The sequence below is a fragment of the Rissa tridactyla genome, chromosome 15 (assembly GCF_028500815.1).
Source record: "Rissa tridactyla isolate bRisTri1 chromosome 15, bRisTri1.patW.cur.20221130, whole genome shotgun sequence".
NCBI classification, from domain to species: Eukaryota; Metazoa; Chordata; class Aves; order Charadriiformes; family Laridae; genus Rissa; species Rissa tridactyla.
Genome location: NC_071480.1, coordinates 5,858,245 through 5,876,770, shown reverse-complemented (window position 1 = coordinate 5,876,770; position 18,526 = coordinate 5,858,245). Strand labels below are relative to the sequence as shown.

The window sequence follows — 18,526 nt, the reverse complement described above, 5'->3', positions numbered from 1 at the left end:
GTTTTATTTTATAAAACCATAAAGTAACATGGATTGGAAGTGACCTCTGAAGGTCATCTCATCCATCCTTCTGCTCCAAGCAGGGCTGATGTTGGGTTTGGATCAGGTTACTCAGGCCTTGGCGAGCTGAGTTTTGATAATCTCCAAGTATTTTGTAGAATTTTGAAATGTTTAATAGAACACAGGACCCAGAATGTAAGATCCATCTTGCATTACTGTTTCCCATTTTTCTTTATTTACTGTTATTGTGGTAGTCAAAGTCCTGATTCACAGTTTTTAAGGTATGTGACCTGACAGTATGGGGATGCTTAAAATATGTTTATGTGGACACCTAAATTATACAACTACAGCCAATTACTGATTTTAATAGTTTTGTGCTAAATGTGCAGGTGGAGAACGTTTTAAGATGTATCACAAAGACCCTACTTTCTCTGGCTTTAAGAGAGCATGTAGTCTGAAGTGAAATGACCACAGATAACGTGTTAAGTATTCTTTCTTATACGATTATTATTATGTTTGGTGTTTGTAATCAGCTTGCATTTATATTAGTGAAAAAACTTTGCTGAATAGGCTCTGAATATGGAGTAGGTAAAGACATTGAAAAATCAAGGTATCTCCTATGGAGATACAATGCCACTTAAAAAGTTAAGCTTGATTTCAGCTACATTGGTTCTCTGGCTTTTAATAGGCAAAAACTGCGTATGTGTATCTCTTGCCAGAAAAATGGTTTTTAGATATTTTAAAGCTAACTAAAGAAGTAATTGTTTTTCTTGATAGGCTGTTGTACCTTTCTGATGTTAGTGTGTTTTTCCTGTTCTTTATCTCAACCCTCAGTAGTAAAATATCCTCGGGATATCTGTGAAACTTCAAATAGGAGGAACCTTGCCAGCTGAAGTGATGGGTTAAGTTTGGGGTCTGGAACTAAACCGGAGTGGAGAAGGTCTTCTGTAATAGATGATGAAAAACTACTCATGGATAATAGAGTGCAACATATTTAATATATCCCAATATATTTAATATATCCCAATGACTTGTCCTTCCTTTTCTTATCCAGAAAGACAGATGAAAGTACAGGTTGCAGTAGATGATTCTCAAAGGTGAAAATGATTCTTGTCTTCTAACATCCCGATTCAGTATGTTAGTGAGGTCTCACAACTATGAGCTTGGAGAACATTTGAGCACAAATGCCTCAATAGATTGCACTTTTGTTGTGAACTTGGATATACAGACAGCCGTGGAGGTAGCAGCAGGTGTGTTTTTATGTACGTGTAAAAAACATAACTGTTCTTGTAATTAGTTGTATCTGTTGTCTACCTATATCTAAAGTAGTCCTAAATCAGCATTTTTTTTTTAAAGTCTGGTCATAAGATAAAGATTTGCATAACTTTATTTCAAGATCGATGAATTTGGTGCAAACATACATACCTACAGGGATAAGGTATTTTTTATCTTTTTAAGATAGCTTCCAAAAGCCATAGCCAGAAGACGACCCCTAATCAAAGTCTAGAAATGCTCTAGTGAGTGTGCATAGTGTTCCTGTCGGCTTTTTATACCGAGACTGCTTATTGCCAGGCTATCTATTCAGGGTAACGGGAACACCGGGGAGCCTGCGGGGTGTTTGCGAGGGGAGGCCAGGGCTCGCGTTTCAGCAGCGGGGCTCGGGCAGCTGCTCTTCTGGGCGTTTATTCTGGTCTCACCACGGCCTGTCCCCCTGAGAGCACACACTCTGCGAGTCCCTCTGGTCAGCTGGGTACAGGAACTCCTCTGGCTACAAAAACTCACCCTCAAAATGGTGTTGTCATTTTTCTTCATTCCTGTCATTTCCTTAATCTGGTTTGTTGCTTAGTCATACAAACATCTGCTGGTGCAACGGGCGGTGCTGTGGGGACGGGAACTAGTGGCAAGCACAGGAAATGACAATACCATTGTGAGCTTGCTAGTGAACTGTTGGCTAAATATTTATCTGTGACACAAAATACCTTTTAACCTTGTAGTCGTTCATAAATGTATTGAGGAAAACACTGATCCAGTTACTTAAACTATTACGTGAAATTATTCTGGGATTTTAGGCAAATAATACCTACTTTCAGTGACAAATTAAAAACCTATTGAGCATTAGAAATAGAATATTAAGGGTTTAACTTAAAATTATGAGCTTCCAGAATGCTGTTTTTAAGAACTTTTTTCTTCATTTGCCCACTTTGCCTCATCCCATTCTTAAAAAAATATAAAACCAAAACCCAAAACAAACTGGCATGGGGCGGGGGGGGGTGTGTGGAGTTTGTGAGGATACTTAGTAGACATTTTAAATTCACTTATTTCAAATTCTGATTACTTCCTGATATCAGATCTTTTTTTTTTGTTGTGTAAAATGGCAAAGGTAGATTCCAGAAAGCAATGTAGTGTTGATGCAGTTAATGGTGTAGTGAAACTGTGAGTTCTCAAAGAGGGTAAGTTTTCTATTTAAAGTTCTGTGTTGGGAATTGGAGGGGGGGTGTGTGTGTGTGGAGATCATTAGATAGAAATGTGTTCCTGTTTTGGATGTCCAGTGATTCTTTCTTGTCTCCTGCATACCTCCATTCTCATCTTGTTTTATTCCATCACGGTTTCTGGGTGATGAATAGTAGTACACTGTATGCATCTGTATTGTGGTGTGGTTTTTTTCTTCCCATTTTGTGTACTAAAACCCTGCCTCGGGAATTACTGAAACTCTTACATGGGAAATAATAGCCTTTCAGTCTTTTCTTACAAAGGAAGAAAAACAATGGAGTATGACTTTCAGCTACACGTACATTTTTCGGTTTGTGTTAAGGCGGACAGATTCACAGATGTCTGATTTTCCAGAAAAAGTTGAAAATCTGTGAATGAAAAAAGGTATCTGTAGAAATAACTGAAGACTGTTGCTGGTGTTAACTACAGGAAGCATGTTCTTACCTGTATTTATTTGGTTTTTTGTTTAATCAAAATAGAGGAGAAATGAAAGAATAAGAATGTATAACATCATGTGACATTACAGAAACGCGCTTTGCTTGTACAGGGACTATTAGAATAAGAGACTTAAAAAGCCTCTGAGGTAGTATGTTACCAAATGCGGTACTGACAGGTGTTCTCATACTAACACAAACTAAATTCATAATGCTGCCTTCAAAGCTTGTCCAACCTGAGAGTGGGCCAAAGTTCCCCCCTTTGAAATTAAAAAATACGCATTTATATTGATTGTTTCTATTAAAAGCTAGAGGAAGTAAAACACACAAAAAACCCCACCCAAAGGTCAATCAGACAGGAAGACCATCACTGATCCCAAACTTACAAATAAAATCATTACTGGAGATCTCTGTATAGGACAAAGTAAATGCATTGAGTTACTTGTCACAGGTCAGTTTGCATAACTGTGCTTACATCAGTAATCAGTTTGATTCCTGCAAATGGCTTCTTACTAAGTGTTTTCTGGGGAGAAAAAAACCAAAGCTTTATTAAGCAAAATAAAGGCATTTTGAATGAAAAGTGCCATTAGGGATGTGATGGGAGAAAATACAAATAGACACTTGAAACTGATTGGTAGAAAGTTGAATCCATGAAGCCTGCCAACACGCTAATTAAACCATTGTGTTGCTGGTTTTATATTAATTGAACTTTTCAAGTTATCTACCAGCACTGACCAACCACAAGGAAGTGAAAGCAGTCTGCAGTGTAGGATTTGTGTAGCAGCTCTATTTATAGACATGTTCTAAAATTAATATCCTTATGGGGAGAAGTGTTTTGCAAAAATATTTTGAATTAGAAAAGTTAATGGTGGTGTGTGAAAGTTGACTGATTTGAATTGTAAGTTTGTGCGTGTGGGAGAAAGGGAAATGCGTATACTTTAGCTGCAGCCTACTAATATTTCAACTCAACTTCTACTCCCAGTTTTTAGTTTTGTTTATATCTTAGGATCCTGTTAGAAAATGGCTAGGTTTTTTTCCCCATGATTAGGTTTTACGGTTGCTATATTAGCATTTTGTATTTTCAGTAGTAAACTGCAAAGCTTTTCTACTCAGCAAGTTTCAGGTTGCATAAACAGCTTATGATAAGACCAGAAAGTCTCACAGCTGATGCTATGGTTTATGCTATGCTATGCAGTTGATGCGTCTTGCTTTTTTTTTTCTCTAGTGCTGTTGTCCATCCTCAGAAAAGCTTCATTTTTTATGTGTGTGTATCTATATATTACACGTATATAAATGCTTCTGTTCGTGTTAGCTTTCCACGACTTCTGCTGAGAAAACTTTTTTCAGTTTTTTTCTGAGCAACGTGTTCATTTTTCCTTGACCCATCTTTGCATCTTACTCAGTTATTTAGTAATAAGCAATGAAGTTCCTCTTGGCAACAGGGCTGGCTTACAAAATGCTGTGTAATAAATGTCACTCAAGAATATCGGTAAGAAAATTCAGATCCTAGTCACAAGGGGGGTTGTTTATTTGCTGGTTGGAATGTCGCATCATTCCTTTTCTGAGAATGAAATGCAAATAGAAGAGTCTCATCTCAAATTAACCGCAGAGTAATTCAATTAGCAAAATAAATTGAGGTAGAGTAGGATGTGAGCTTTGAAGAACTTGAGTCCTCAGAGGAGAGATTTATTCCTCTGTCTGTTGGACATCTGTCAGCAATTACTATCTTTGAGCATCAGTGGCTTTTTGATTACAGACTTGCTGGCTGGCTGCTCTCTTACACATCTTCTGTAGTGGGCTTTCTGACTGCTAAGAATCATCTTCATTTTTCTGCTCCTGATCTTGATATTTCAGTGACTCTGTGTTGGTATTCTGAATATCCGCGGAAGGGAACCATTTTCCTCATGTGTTGCTCTGTTCTTCCCTGAGGGACTGACCTTTACAGTGGTTACTGTACATGACCCAGGTGAAAATTTAGAAGTGATATCTTTCTGCCTCAACATTCTTTTCTCTTTGTAGTAGATGTAAATCGGGTTTTGGTGGGGTTTTTTTTGATATTTGGACAACTTTTTTTTCAGACCAGTCTCTGCTACCCTTCATGTATTGCCAGGCATGTTAAGATCTTGTGAATCTTGAAGACTCCTGTCTGTCCTGTCAGAAATGCTTGTAGTTCTCCCCCCTCTTTTGGAGGTTGCTTGAACACTTCATGATTTGCAAGGGACTCTGTCCAGCAGAGCATAATCTGTCCAGCACAGCATTTGTTTACATTTTTTTCTAAATTATTTTAAAGTGCTTTTTGTTGTTCAGATCTCTTCTGTAGTCTTTCAGTTTTATCATCATCCAGTTTGGGAGAAAATAATCAGTTAATTCCACCACATCCAGATTTCTGTAGATCTGTTTTCTTTCTCTGGCTGCCCACGAAGAAATTGGTTTACAAGAAGAAACTTTTCAAGTGTTCCTCTCCCCAAAAGTTCATAGTGTGACTTTCTCTCCCATCTATCGAATCTTTAAATTACTTATGTTTTGAAGATTAGGTGCAAACTTACATAAGTTTCACTGAAAAAGACATTAAATACAACCACCGTTCTGAGTATTTTGAGATTTATTAGGAACATAAGAAAATCTATTGGGCCAGTCCCAAGGCGTACGTACTTCAGCATCTTGTTTCTGTGTTCAGGAAAAAGAGATTTGCAAGCAGCTCCATCTTATGCCACTGTTACAAATGCAATTGCAGCAAGACCAATTCTTGCTAGGTTTTGTATAAATGGAGAAAAGAGGTGGTCCTTGTATTTTAATACATTCTAATAGTGATGGAAAACTTACTATTTTAAGTTGTTCAGGCTTTGGCTATGCAATTAAAAATAATAATAATGTTAAATACTTTGTATGGATATAAAAAATACTGCTGCTATCATCATATTCCTTACAGGATCTTTCTTTGTGTTTTGAATTCAGACAATTTTCTTTCTTAGAGATAGAAATATCTGTTTATGGAACATGATGTTGTTATCACTGTGCTTGTGCCTTCTTATATTATTTCAATAACATTTGTCTCTACTGAAAACAATTGCAATTCCTTAACCTTTGTGTAATAGTGTTTTCATACCTCATCATCTCAGAAACTCTTCTCTGAACTTCGCTTAGTTCTGTAGTTATCCTTTTGGACAGAGTAAGAAGTATTTCAGAGAAGACAGACACAAAGAAAAATATGTCTCTCTTTTTCACTGTTCTTTTCTTTTTGGCTTTCTGTTGGCTGAGAGAATGGCATTGATTTTAAAAAACAAAAACCAGACCGGTTTTGATAAAAGCTTCATTCCTCTCCTCCTGAAATGATGAATCTCAGTAAGAATGCTCAGTCATGAAAAGAGTATTTTAAAGTATGTTTTTCTTATTGATGCTTATTACTTTACACTTGGGTTTAATTTGCCTTTGGTTATCTCTTTCATTTAACTTAGTCACATTTCTGTAATTCCTGTCTGGTTTTGATTAATGTAAATCATTTTCTCATTTGCCTATCCTGTCTTACACTCCCCACTCCCACTTGTCTGCTATTTTCTGCCAACCGAAGTACGACTTCTATTACTGTTTTTGTAGAACTTGCACCTGCCATGTACGATAGTGGTAGCGCTGCAGTTACAACCTTCAGATGCCTGAAACATCTTTTCCAGATAAAATGGACGTTGGCAGCTTAATCTGCTTTTTTTTGGTTTTTTGCAAGGTTTAGTTTGTTTATGATACCATCTCATAAGTTACATGACATGGGAGTGCTAAAAGGAGACTGAAAAAGAATTCAGCTCAAAATTAAGGAAGAGTAAAAATTCTGTCATGGTGAATAGATTTGATGTGTTCTAGTGAGGCTGTTCCTCTAAAGGCAAGTGCAAGCCTTTCTTAGTTTTTGTGGAAGGCTACCTCATGTTATTCAAATACGTACAGCTGTGTATGCGTAGAAAATATTCTATACAATTTGAGCTCTCGAAGAATTAAAAAGCCACAAAGATGCTTCCCACAGTGATGTTGCAGGACTGACCTATTCTGACAGCAAAAATGGAAAAGTCAGTTAGGTCTCAGTATGTTTTAACAGGTACTTGTCAGTGTTTACTTAAAACAGTTGTTATACATCCGTTGATCAAGCAAAGAGATAGGATGAACATACAGTGGCAAAGAAAACGGCAAATTAACTTTTCAAGTGAATTCAAGTCAATTCAAGGCCAAGTTGGACAGGGCAGCGTGGTCTAGTGGGAGGTGTCCCTGCCCAGGGCAGGGGGGGTGGAACTGGGTGATCTTTAAGGTCCCTTCCAATGCAAACCATTCTGTGATTCTATAAACTTGAAGAAAAATCATATGGTAGAATTGTGCTTAAATGGGGTTGTAACTTATAGCAGTAACTCATAATCAACATTAAATACAGTTAGGTGTTGCAACTGGGAAATTTCAGTTTCTCCAATTATGCTTCATGACTTCATAGTGGTAGAACTCTTGTTGTTTCAGAGTGGTTAACAAAACATGAAAAATGCTTTTGAATGATCAGGTCCAATTTTAAACACAAAATAGAAGCATGAAGATTAATTACCTACTTATTTCGCAGAGATGATACATCACACAAGGCCAAACTGCAAAGTAATGGGCGTTTCGCATTTTTACTTAACGTAGAGTAATGCCGTGGCGGCTTTTAAAAACCCTTCTGTGGTGTCGGATTTAGAGCTGCTTCATGCTTTTACCTCAGCTTTGCGCTGATGCTTTTTTCCTCACAGGAGACACCGGGGCCGCGCTCCCGACGCCGCCCACGGCCCCGCTGTGTTTACAAACACTTGTCACCGGCAAAGCGGAGCTGGGCTCCGCCCGCATCCCCGGGCGGCTCGATCGGCGGCACCCCGTAGAGCCCGCCGCCCTCTGCCGCCCTTAACCCGCCGCCGCCATCAGCCGTTGGGGCCGCGGGGCAGGCTGGGTAGAAGGGCGGGAAGCGCGCGCCGGGCTGAGGGGAGCGAGGGGTTCCTGTCAGGCGGGGGGCGGCCTTCTCCTGTCCCGCTCCTCCCGGTAAAATGACTGGTTTTTGACTTGTACGGCAGTGATTTGCTTTCTCTCCGAGGTCAGTAGTAGGCTAACAAGCGACTGGTCGAGGTTAAAGGCTTTTTTTTGCCATCCTCCCTGTTCCCCCTCCAAAAAAAGCCTGTTAATCTGGGATGTTTTAGGCATTTTTATGAGTATTACTCTTTCCATTCTTCATTACTTAAAGAGATCCTTAACAAAAAAAAAACAAAACAACCCTATAAAAGTAACTTTTGAGGTATAACTATTTTCTCCTGTAATTTTTAAAGTCAACTCAGGAATTCTCTGGGTATGTAAATAGGGAGCTTCACACCATCCCGACCGTTCACTATTTTTAGTATTTTGCAGAAATTACATGCTTTTTTAACAGTTTCCCCTTGACCAAAATGCATTTGTAAGGAAGATTACTAAATCGCAGCACAACTCCTACTAAGTTTTACACACACCATTAAATTTAAGCATGTAAAGAGCTCCAGTATGGTTATCGGGATTACTGTGTGTAAAATGTGGTTGTACATGGCAGTGGTTTTGAGGCTGCAATGGAGGAAGTTGTTACCGCTTTCAGGGGGCTTCTCACCTAGTAAATAGCAAAAAACGTGCACTTGTCAGGTGCGGGATATCAATATGTGAAATCTTTCTTCACTTGGTTGTGCAGGTTTTGGTATTTGAAGTGCTTGTCTTGTTAAATCGCATATGAATGTTACTGAGAAGTGACTTTGCGAATCAACTTTGTAGGATTTTGTTTAACAAAAATCAAATCTTACTGAAAGCTTGTGACACTGGCTGTAATAAAAAAATTATTGATAACTCCTAATGGCTTTTAAAAGCTGTTTAATGCTGGTTGTGTCAAAGTAAGTAATTAGGGTCATTTAATCTACTTGATCATTCATCAAGTTCCTCCGGTAGTATTCCATGCTTTTGGAACTGTGAAAATGTTCATCTTGAGAAGGCTGCTTCACCACTTCGTAGCCCTCAGTATAGAGCACATATATATGTAATAAGAAAACTGAAGAAAGCAAGCTTGATTATATGACAGTTTACAAGTACAAGCAGACTGTAAAGGAACGCCCTTGTGTTGCTATAGCATGAGCTTCAAGAAAAAAAGAACACATCTAAAAATATGAAGTCATTTAAGGGAAGTTTGGTCAAATAAAATGGTATTAATGGATTAGACCTTGCGTAGTACTTTGACATTTATATTAAATTTAGATTGTTTTAAGTTTAGATGATGCAGATAAAGTCTGATGAGTCTTAATTTCTGTGATGCAGTCAAGTGCTGCTGTGTAATTTGATGTAGACTGAGTAACATAGGGCTACTTAGCTCAAAGCATCAGAAGTGTGGAATTACACTGAGTGCTTTGAGATCTTGTTTAGCATCAGTGGCAATTGCAGTAACTGGGTGCCACAGAAGATTGAATTTTGGTCAGTAACTTGTAGCCCTAGTTCTGTCCTGAATGGTTAAGGTGGACCCAAAGCAGACAGAGGAAAAGAATGTCTTGTGCTTACCCTCAATTGGCAGGGGAAAAAAAAAAAGTGTGGAATAGTACGTATCTGCTAGGCAGCTCCAACATCAGGACCAGGTTATGTTCAAGGAGTGGATTTCTGGGGAACCCAGACACCCAGAACAGCACTGGAGAATTCTGTGTAAGCATGAGTCGTTCCACCGCATCTAGCTGCTCTGTTTCGTGCTCTATACAAGAGAGAACAGAACTGCAAGTGGGCAGGTTGGAATGACCTGTAACTGTGCAATTTTCTATGGTCACAAAGAAAGTGACTAAATCTGCACCAATTTAGAGAAACATGGGCAGAAAGATCTCAGCTGCCCTCCTAAAATGAATATAGCTTCTGACAATGGGATTTGCTGTTCTACAGTGTTGGTAATACAAAGTAAGTAAACAGACTTTCTGCTGGTGTTCAGTCACTTCTTATAGAGTAACATACAGATCGTTGGATGCTTGAAAAGTGGTTTCAGTGTATATTAGAAAACTTGGCCCAGCATTCTATGTCAATAGCTGTGTTCTCTATGCTGTGCCATTATGAAAAGAACAGGAAGGTGTATTAGCTTTGTGAATTTCGTACTGGATGTTATTAATAAATTAATGCAAATTAACAAAGTTATGATCCACATAACGGAAAACGTTAAAGTGGCATTAATGCCTTTAGCTTTTGCAAACTGAGCAACCATAAGAGTGGTGGAAAGTACTGCTGGCCTGATGGGAATCCACCTGGCTGCTCTCCCAAGCTGCCTGTTTTCTGTCTCTCTGTGGGGGTGTGTTAGGAGATGGAAATCCATTGGTAATTTTCAGCCGGCATACCCCTCAGGATCCCTAACCGATTGTTAGCCAAGCAGGCACAACATTTCCATAGTCGCAGCAGAGCCAAGAGATAAAAAAAAAAAGCTGAGAATCAGGGATTCGTAACTGGCTCTCTGATGCTCCACATTTTCTGTGCCAAACATATGTTGGTATAAAAGAAAGTCTGATTCTAAATACCAAAGTGTGGGCAAGATTTAACTAAAGTTTTCTGTAAAAGAAACCAAAGCTCTAAATTGTTGCTATATTTTACTGCATCTGACATGCGTATGTATAAATGGACTTACAGACAGTATGGAATTATGTTGTTTCTGCTTATAACAAGTGCTGATACAATCACAAGGGTAAAAATAAGGTTTGCTGTAACTTTGCAGGTAGCAGGCACCGTGTTCTGTTCCTAAACACACAAAATATTTCTACAGTTAAAAATCTGTTGACTCAAAACAGATGTTTGAATTTCAAATTTACTATTATGTGTTTGTTAGCGAGTTGATTGTTTTTGTCCAGAGCATAAAAATGTTTTTAAAGATTATTTTCAGTTCCTGCAGAGCATGGGTACGCCACTGAAGAAAGTACTTAAATGTCTTCTGGATTAATAAATAGTAGTGAACTTCAATACAGTAAAAAAAAAAACCCAAAACTCAATTAAACAACAAAAAACCCTTTCTGAATGAAAAATGCTTGAAAATACAGTACGGCTATCTGGGCTGTTACAATGACGTGTTTGCAATGTTTATATTTGTATATAGGCATAAATATGTTTTAGCATCCTCTTCACAGTTTATAGCCAGGAGTGTTTTCTTAATTGTTTACTCCTCAATTCTGACAGAGTGCCTGCTCCCTGTCGCGGGTAGAGAGGAGCATGCAAACACTTCTAGAAGATTTTGCTCAGGTGAAACATTCTCATTGCAGATGCTGTTTGACAAACAGAGCACAATTAATGTTGTCTTTTCGGTAACCTGTAGTATTTTAAAGTCAGAGCCACTGCTGTGCGTTCTTGACCCGTTTATCCCCTGCCTCTGACATGTCCCACCTGTGCCACTTTCTCTCCTGTGTGCTGTGACCCTTGGGCAGCAGTGCCAGGCTGCAGCAGCAGTTGGGTTTTGTTGTGCGAGATTGCTTGCTTTTACTCTTTTGTGCCCTAGTTCGTATGAGAAAACTAGGACTGAGCCGAGCGAGGTGCGTGCACAAGTACACAGCCTGACTTACCTGAAACTTTTAAATTTAGAGCACTGTACTTGTTTCACGTCAAGATGGGGCGTTACCTCTAGTTTAACATAACCCTTAAAAAGCCATCAGATGTGTATGATGTGTATGATGTGTCTTTTGTCATTGTATGTGTATGCTGTCTTTTGAGGCTAAATTTGAGGAGTTACAAGCTACCTTGCAGGTGGCAGCCCACTCTCTAGCAACGTTTGGGTTCTTGTGTTTATTTTATCCTTAATAATTCCCCCCTCTCTCCCCTGTGGCACTCTCCGCCGGGCGAAAAAAAGGTGTCCGTGGGCTGCGGTGGGTGCCGGCGGCCTCCTCCCGGGGGTGCCAGCGGGAGCGGGCGGCAGCCGCCCGGCCTCTCCCGCAGGTGCCCGGAGCCCCGCCGCCGCCCCGGCCCTGCGGGAGCAAGGCGGTGTGGGGAGGAAGATGGCAGGCCGGCCAGCCCCGCTGGGCTGAGCGGGCAGCTCCGTGCTGCCCTGCCCTGCCTTCCTCCCCGCCGCTCTGCCGGGGCCCGGCGCAGCCCTTCTCCCGCCGCCGGGGGCACGAGGGCCGCTCCGCTCCGCCGCGCGCGGCTCTGCTCCGTGTTTTCCGGGCCTTTCCCGTGTTCTCGGGCCCCGACAGTCGAACGTGCTGCGCGGCGCTGGCCTCGGCGCCGCTCGCCATTGGCCGCGCCGCCATAGCCCCATGGGCGTGCGGGCCGCGCATTGGCCCGGCGCCGCCGTCCATCAGCCGGCGGTGGACTGCGTCAGGTTGGGTTGAGCGGCGTCCCCTTCCCTGCCTGTGTCTGGCGGCGGCTGCGGCTGCGGGGCCGGTGCGGGCGGAGGGGCGCAGCGGAGGGCGGCCCGCTCCCTCGCTCGCTAAGATGGCGGCGGCGGCGGCGGCGGCCGTGGCGCGGCTGGAGGGCCGGGAGTTCGAGTACCTCATGAAGAAGCGCTCGGTGACCATCGGCCGCAACTCGTCGCAGGGCTCGGTGGACGTGAGCATGGGCCACTCCAGCTTCATCTCCCGGCGCCACCTGGAGATCTTCACCGCCGCTCCCCCGCCGCCGCCACCGGCCGGCGCGGACGGGCCACCGCCTCCGCCTCAGGCGGACCCCGCAGCTGCCGCCGGCGGTGGCGGAGGGGACTTCTACCTGCGCTGCCTCGGCAAGAACGGCGTCTTCGTGGACGGCGTGTTCCAGAGGCGGGGGGCGCCGCCGCTGCAGCTGCCCCGAGTGTGAGTAAAGCGGGGGCTGGGCCTGCTGTCCTCCCCCGTCACATCGGGGCCCGCCGGGCCGGGCCGGGCCGGGCCCGGGCCCACCCGCCGGCGCCTCGCCGCGCCGGGCTGCCCCGTCCTCCCCGGGAGGACTGGCTGCCGCGGCGGGGATGGTGCCATTGCTCATCCGCGCCGGTTGTCCCCGTTGCCGTTTGGCCGGCACATGGTGTGTGACAGGCGGGGAACGGACCCCATCCTGGCGGCACACGCGAGCGGTGCCTGAGGCCTCCTTCCCTGGCAGCCCTTCTCCCGGGCACCGGCGCCTCTGCTTGCTGCCCTCGGATGTGTCCTTCCTCCGGTGGCTCGGGCCCCGCCGGCACATCCACCTCCCACTCCAGCCCCTCCGGCAGCCGGTGGTACAGGTGGGAAACGTGAGACCCCGGCAGCGCCGGGGCTGCTGGTTGACAAATGGTCACCCCGGTCCTGTGCTGTGTCTCACACGTAGCAGTATCTGTTGTGAGTTTGGGAGCAAATCCGTCAGCAGCAGTGCTTGGAGGTATTGTAATTAACAAATAGAATTGGATACACCCTTGAGTATTGTTTACGTGCTTCAAAGGAAACCAGTCAAGTGGTTATCCACATATCTGGGATTTCTGAATTTAAGATCAGTGCCAAGTAAATCTTGTAACACCCTTGATGCTTTTGGAGAGTGTAGGGGGTTGTTTTGTGCATGTGATTGCCTTCTGATTTTGTGCCTGATTTTCTTGCCTCTTTGGCTAATTGTAACGTTTATTTGTATGGGTAAACAGAATCATCCACGTGAAATACTTCTGCTAGTCGTAGTGTTTTAAAATGTGTTTCCTTACTTGACAACAAATGTATTAAGAGTTTGTAAATAGTAATACATTCCTTTACTATTACCAAACATTAACTGTCTTCGCAAAATAATTTTCTAGGGCAGTACGTAAGGCCTACCTAATATGATTAAGGATATGTCAAACTGTAAATAAGTAGTCTTTATGTTTTGAGGAGTCGCATGTAGGAAAAGTGACGGCGTTTTAGTTTAGAGTATTTTAGCTGTCTTGACTAAGAAATGTCCAAAAGGTTATGAGTGTTTTAGCTTTATAAAACATGTGCCATTAATGACACAGTCTTAGTGGCCTTACAGGTTTTTAAAGTGTGTTTAGGACATTGATGATGTGTATTTTCCACTTTGACATATTAATGTTAGTTTCCCTGCCTGGTTCCTCTGTGAAAATCAAATTGTCTTACCTTTCTGCTTTCTAGGAAATGCTCATTCTGAAAGGGTTTAACAGTGCCAGTATGTGTGGAGTTGTATAATCATGAATACAGTTGGATGACTTGTTTGACCTTTAACTGTAGCTTCTATTTTTGCTTTCTGCTTTTTAATATTAATAATCATTTGGCATGTGGTTAATCTATATTTTAATCTAACGCATTTATGAAATATAGATCAAATACTTTTTTCTTTGTAAAGAGTCTGGTATAATACGCTAATTGCAAGCAAGTCATTGTGCATTTTATATGTTGATTGCAAACAGTCTAGAACTAGTTCGAGTAATTTAGTCAGTAGCATTCAGTTAAATGCTTAAGACTTCAGGAAAAGTACCGAAGAAAATCTGAAGGATTTTTTGTGTGCCACTTTTTTATTGAACAATGATGAAAACTTCTGTGCAGTTAAAATTTCTTTGTGAGCGTATGTGGGTGGTGTTACAGAAACTAGCATTTGCTTGAAACTGCCTGTGTTTAGTGATCACAGCATTTCTTAGACTGCACACTAGTAGCCTTCAGTTTCAAGATCTGTAAGCTGGTTGAAGTAGTTATCTCCTGGTTACAAAATGTAGGTGTGATCTCCATCAAGCCTTGTAAATAAAGGGCGGCATACCTTCAGTCCTGGCTAGAAACAATGGAGCAGTGTGTACACTGGGCGAACTGGGGTTTCTTTAGTCAACAGGCGTAGGGATGAGTTTTATCTTGAAGGGCAGGCAAAATCTACAGGGTCATAGATTAGCGATTAAGATCAAATTCTGCTTTATTGCTTTTTTTTTAAAAAATAATCTTTTTATAAAAGGAAAGTCTTATTGGAGTTTTATAGGGAAATAGTTTCATTATTTGCAGAGCTTTTTTTTTCTTTTTTTCTTTTTTTCCTTATACACAGGAGTCTTCAGGCAAATTCAAAGCAGACGTTATCTGCTTATAGCAAGTCATTACTGTGAATTACTGATGACTAATATTGTTTGTAGCAGTGTTCTTGAGTTTCATTGTAGATTTAACTGGTCACACTGAAGATGATCTCCTGGATTTTAAGAATCAAAACTTAGTTATTTCAGCATAATGTAAACATCAATTAACCATTGAAACATTATTGGAAATAAAGTAATTTTGGTGTGAGTTCAAGATTGATGATTGCTAACCTCCAGCTCAAGTAATCTCTAGATCTATTTTTGTTGTTGTTGTTTAAGCCTGCTATGTTGCCAGTAATATGCTTTGCCTATGACTGCACAATCATGTGAAATTTTCATGGCAGGTGAAGTTTAAAAAAATCAGGATGGCCTGTTCCTTCTGTTTGTTTTGAAATGATCTTGGAAGCCAAGAGTGGAGGGTCCATCTCTGTTTTGTCTAATTAATAGTGACTTACAGATGACTCCAAGCAAAATATTGTTACAGACTTGAAATGTCTTATTTAATTGTTGGTAATTAATTGTATGTAGTTCCAGGGTCCTTGGCCTTTTTTTTTTTTTCTTTATTTCAGCACAGTGTTTAAATATGATTGCATTAATAAGGTTATTGAACTTCCTGGTTTTGGAAGGGAAAAACAGAAATACAACTTTGTAGTCTCCTGGAGAACACATGTTTTTAAGATCTGGGGAAATTAAGTTATTAATGTTAGAGTATACTTTATCTGTAATAAAGGCATCTTTCTTTCTACAGGTATACATGCCATGAAACATGGAATTACTGTGCATTAAGATAACTGTTCTGGTTGCTATTTTTAATGCTTCCCTGGAAGCCTCACTCACAATTCAAATGTTTAAGTTATCAAGCAGGAGGTAGTAGCAGTGGGAAGTGTGTTTTTGTTTTTCCAATTCTTGACAGACTCACATACGTACTTGTGTATATACAAACCAGCTGTCATCTTGTTAGATGAATAAAATAGGGGCTGGGGGGAAAATAGCAATTTTTTTGTTCATGTCCAGTAAGTAACTCTCCTGTTAATGTCATAGCACACTGGGATGAAAGAGGTTTTAGAGTCTCCTGTTAAATACACACAAATCAAAGCAGTTCAATTAGTCTTTTACAGCCGCCTTTAAGATGTGTGGACTATCACTCTCCAGTTCATAAAGTTCTTGTTCTTTAATTGGTTGCATTTGATGCTTGTCAGATTTCCCCCGACTTCAGTGAAAGCATTGATGGGATATATTGCTAGGTAAACAATAACATTAATATTTGACTTTTGAGGTACTTGGCTTGAAAAATACCTTTTGCGCTGGGCAGGGCAGCAGTTGTTGACAGAGCTCTTGTAGGCAGCTTTTGGAGAGGCGGGATTCCAGACAGATGTAATTGATGCAGCTGGAAAAAGCAGACTGACTTCTGGGTACAACTTATCTCTGAATAAGTTTTTTTTGTTTTATTACTACTTCTGGGTTTCTTGGATGTTTGTTGTCTACTAGCGTTTTGAATTCATGAAGATCCTGACATCTCGGGCTTGACCGCTTCAAGACAATGTCTTGTTCATTTTGACAAAACCATATACTGATTTGTGAATCATAAACAAGATACCATTAACATAAAAACAGCATTTCTGAGACAGAGCAAAGATGCATCTCATCCATTACCTGCCCCCGAGAGTAGTCAGTAGCAGGTGCCTAGGGAGGAGCATAAAAATGGGTAAAGGCAAATGGTTGCGTTTCCCTTGTTTTTTCTTTTGTATGCCAAAGTCAGAGTTGATATCTTTTTGCGTTAAAGCCATTTACTGTTTGCATTTTTTCTCTCTTTTTTAAAAAACAATTTTTTTTTTTTAAATCCCCGTGAACTTCTTGTATGTACAGCATCCTTGGGCAGTGAGTTCCGCAACATAATTGGAGCCCGCGCTGGGAAAAATATCCTTTTTGCTGAGTTTTTTGAACTTGACACGTAGTAATTTCATTTGATGCAACTTAAGTTAGCTCTTTTATAATAAGAGACAGTAAATAATTCTCCCATTCTGCCATTTATTTTGCAGACTTCTTTACATGACTAAGTATGGGAGCTCTTACGGTAAACCATGTCGAATATGTTATGCTTAACATCTACTAACTAATCCGAAGTCAAGGCTATATGGCTGCAAACTAAAAATTTCTTTGTTGTTCTCATGCTTCTCCTCCTAGTATACAGAGGGCTGAATCAATATTTTTAGTTTGGTCTTGTGGTATGGATCTACAAAGTGGGGTTATTACTGCCTTTTAAGTAGTAGATGTTTTTCTGCCATTGAAAGCCATTAGATTCTGAGCAAGGATCGAGTATATCTGTTCACTAAGTAAATTCCTTGGAAAAGTTTATTGTGTTCGGCATTACCTGAGCAGGAAATAGCACAACAGATTGTAGAGAATGTCTGATATATCAGTTCACTTCTTTCTATCCTCTTATTGCAGTTACTTAAATTACATGCAAAGTTGTGATTGCTGGATGAGTTAGAGCTGTGGCTGCATGCGTGCTCAATGAAAATTTCTCACTGGAAACAACTGAGGTTTGGCTTAACAGTTGGGGTGAACGGATCATAACATCTCCTTAGGTAATGTTACTTGCCTAGCTCAGGAAGAATGTTCTTTGCTTGTTTATAGCTTATGGTTTATGTCTTAAAGATTTTCTTTATGAATATAAGTGTTAGATACTTGAAGAAATCAAACACACTTTTTTCAAGGAATATGTTTGTAAGTATAGATTAATACCTCAGTCCAGATTGGCACCTGCTTATTCCCTTTCTTGACAACGCTTTTGGTAGATACAGTTGCTCTTAAGGAAGACAGCTGGCTGAAATGTTTTTGAGACCTTGTGATTGATTTGTATTCAGAGGAGTATTTTGGAGTTCCGTACTGGTTGTATTAAAACTATGATTTACTTACAAATTATCTCTAAGCATAAAACTAAGAAATGTTGGACTTGGCCATGATTTATGAATCAGGCTCCAGAAACTTTTATTTACTTTCTTTAGCAGACACCATGCCCCATGCTGTAATGACTAATAAGGTTAATTCGGTTGTGTTTATAGGTGTTTTTTTGGCTACTTAAAGTAGGATTTGCAAATGTCAAGCTCAGTAGCAGTAGTGTCTCATGTAAGCAGATCTGATTGAAAAGGAACGTGGGAGTAAGAAGGTAGAGCACATATTATTTGAAATGAAAATAAGAGAGATGAGTGTAAAGTTTCTATAGTCATAATTTGTGTTACAGTTGTTTCTGTCATCTCATTTTTTTTGTATTTCCCTCTCAATTGCACACACCTTATGAGTGATTTTTTTTTTTTTTTTTAATTTTTGCTACTGAAACAGCATTACAAATTGTCATACACCAGTCAGGTAGTTGAGGTAAAGCTTGAACATTTTGAACAATTTATATTTGAATTAATTTGCACTTGCCTTACTTTTTCTGTTGGTATGGTTGATATGTGTATGAAACTTCATTACCCAATTCTACAGTTTTACTGATCTTACAAATGTTCTTACATCTGTAGTTAGTAATACATTCTTTCTATAGTTATATGAAATCCTATAAACTGGTAAATCATCTTAAAAATTGGTGATTTCTTTGTCATCTGTTACGTTCCAGTTCTATAACAGAAGC

The 18,526-nt window shown here is 40.6% G+C and overlaps 1 protein-coding gene across 1 annotated transcript in view; it reads left to right on the top strand.

Annotated features, from left to right (window-relative positions):
• Window positions 1–12,781: 12,781 nt before the first annotated feature.
• The window catches only part of FOXK2 (forkhead box K2), a 47,968-nt gene continuing 42,223 nt past the window's right edge, over window positions 12,782–18,526 (top strand). Inside the window, exon 1 of the mRNA XM_054221574.1 lies at window positions 12,782–13,244. Within this exon, the coding sequence (XP_054077549.1) occupies window positions 12,859–13,244 (386 nt within the window). The 5' untranslated portion in view covers window positions 12,782–12,858. The remainder of the gene's footprint in view (window positions 13,245–18,526) is intronic.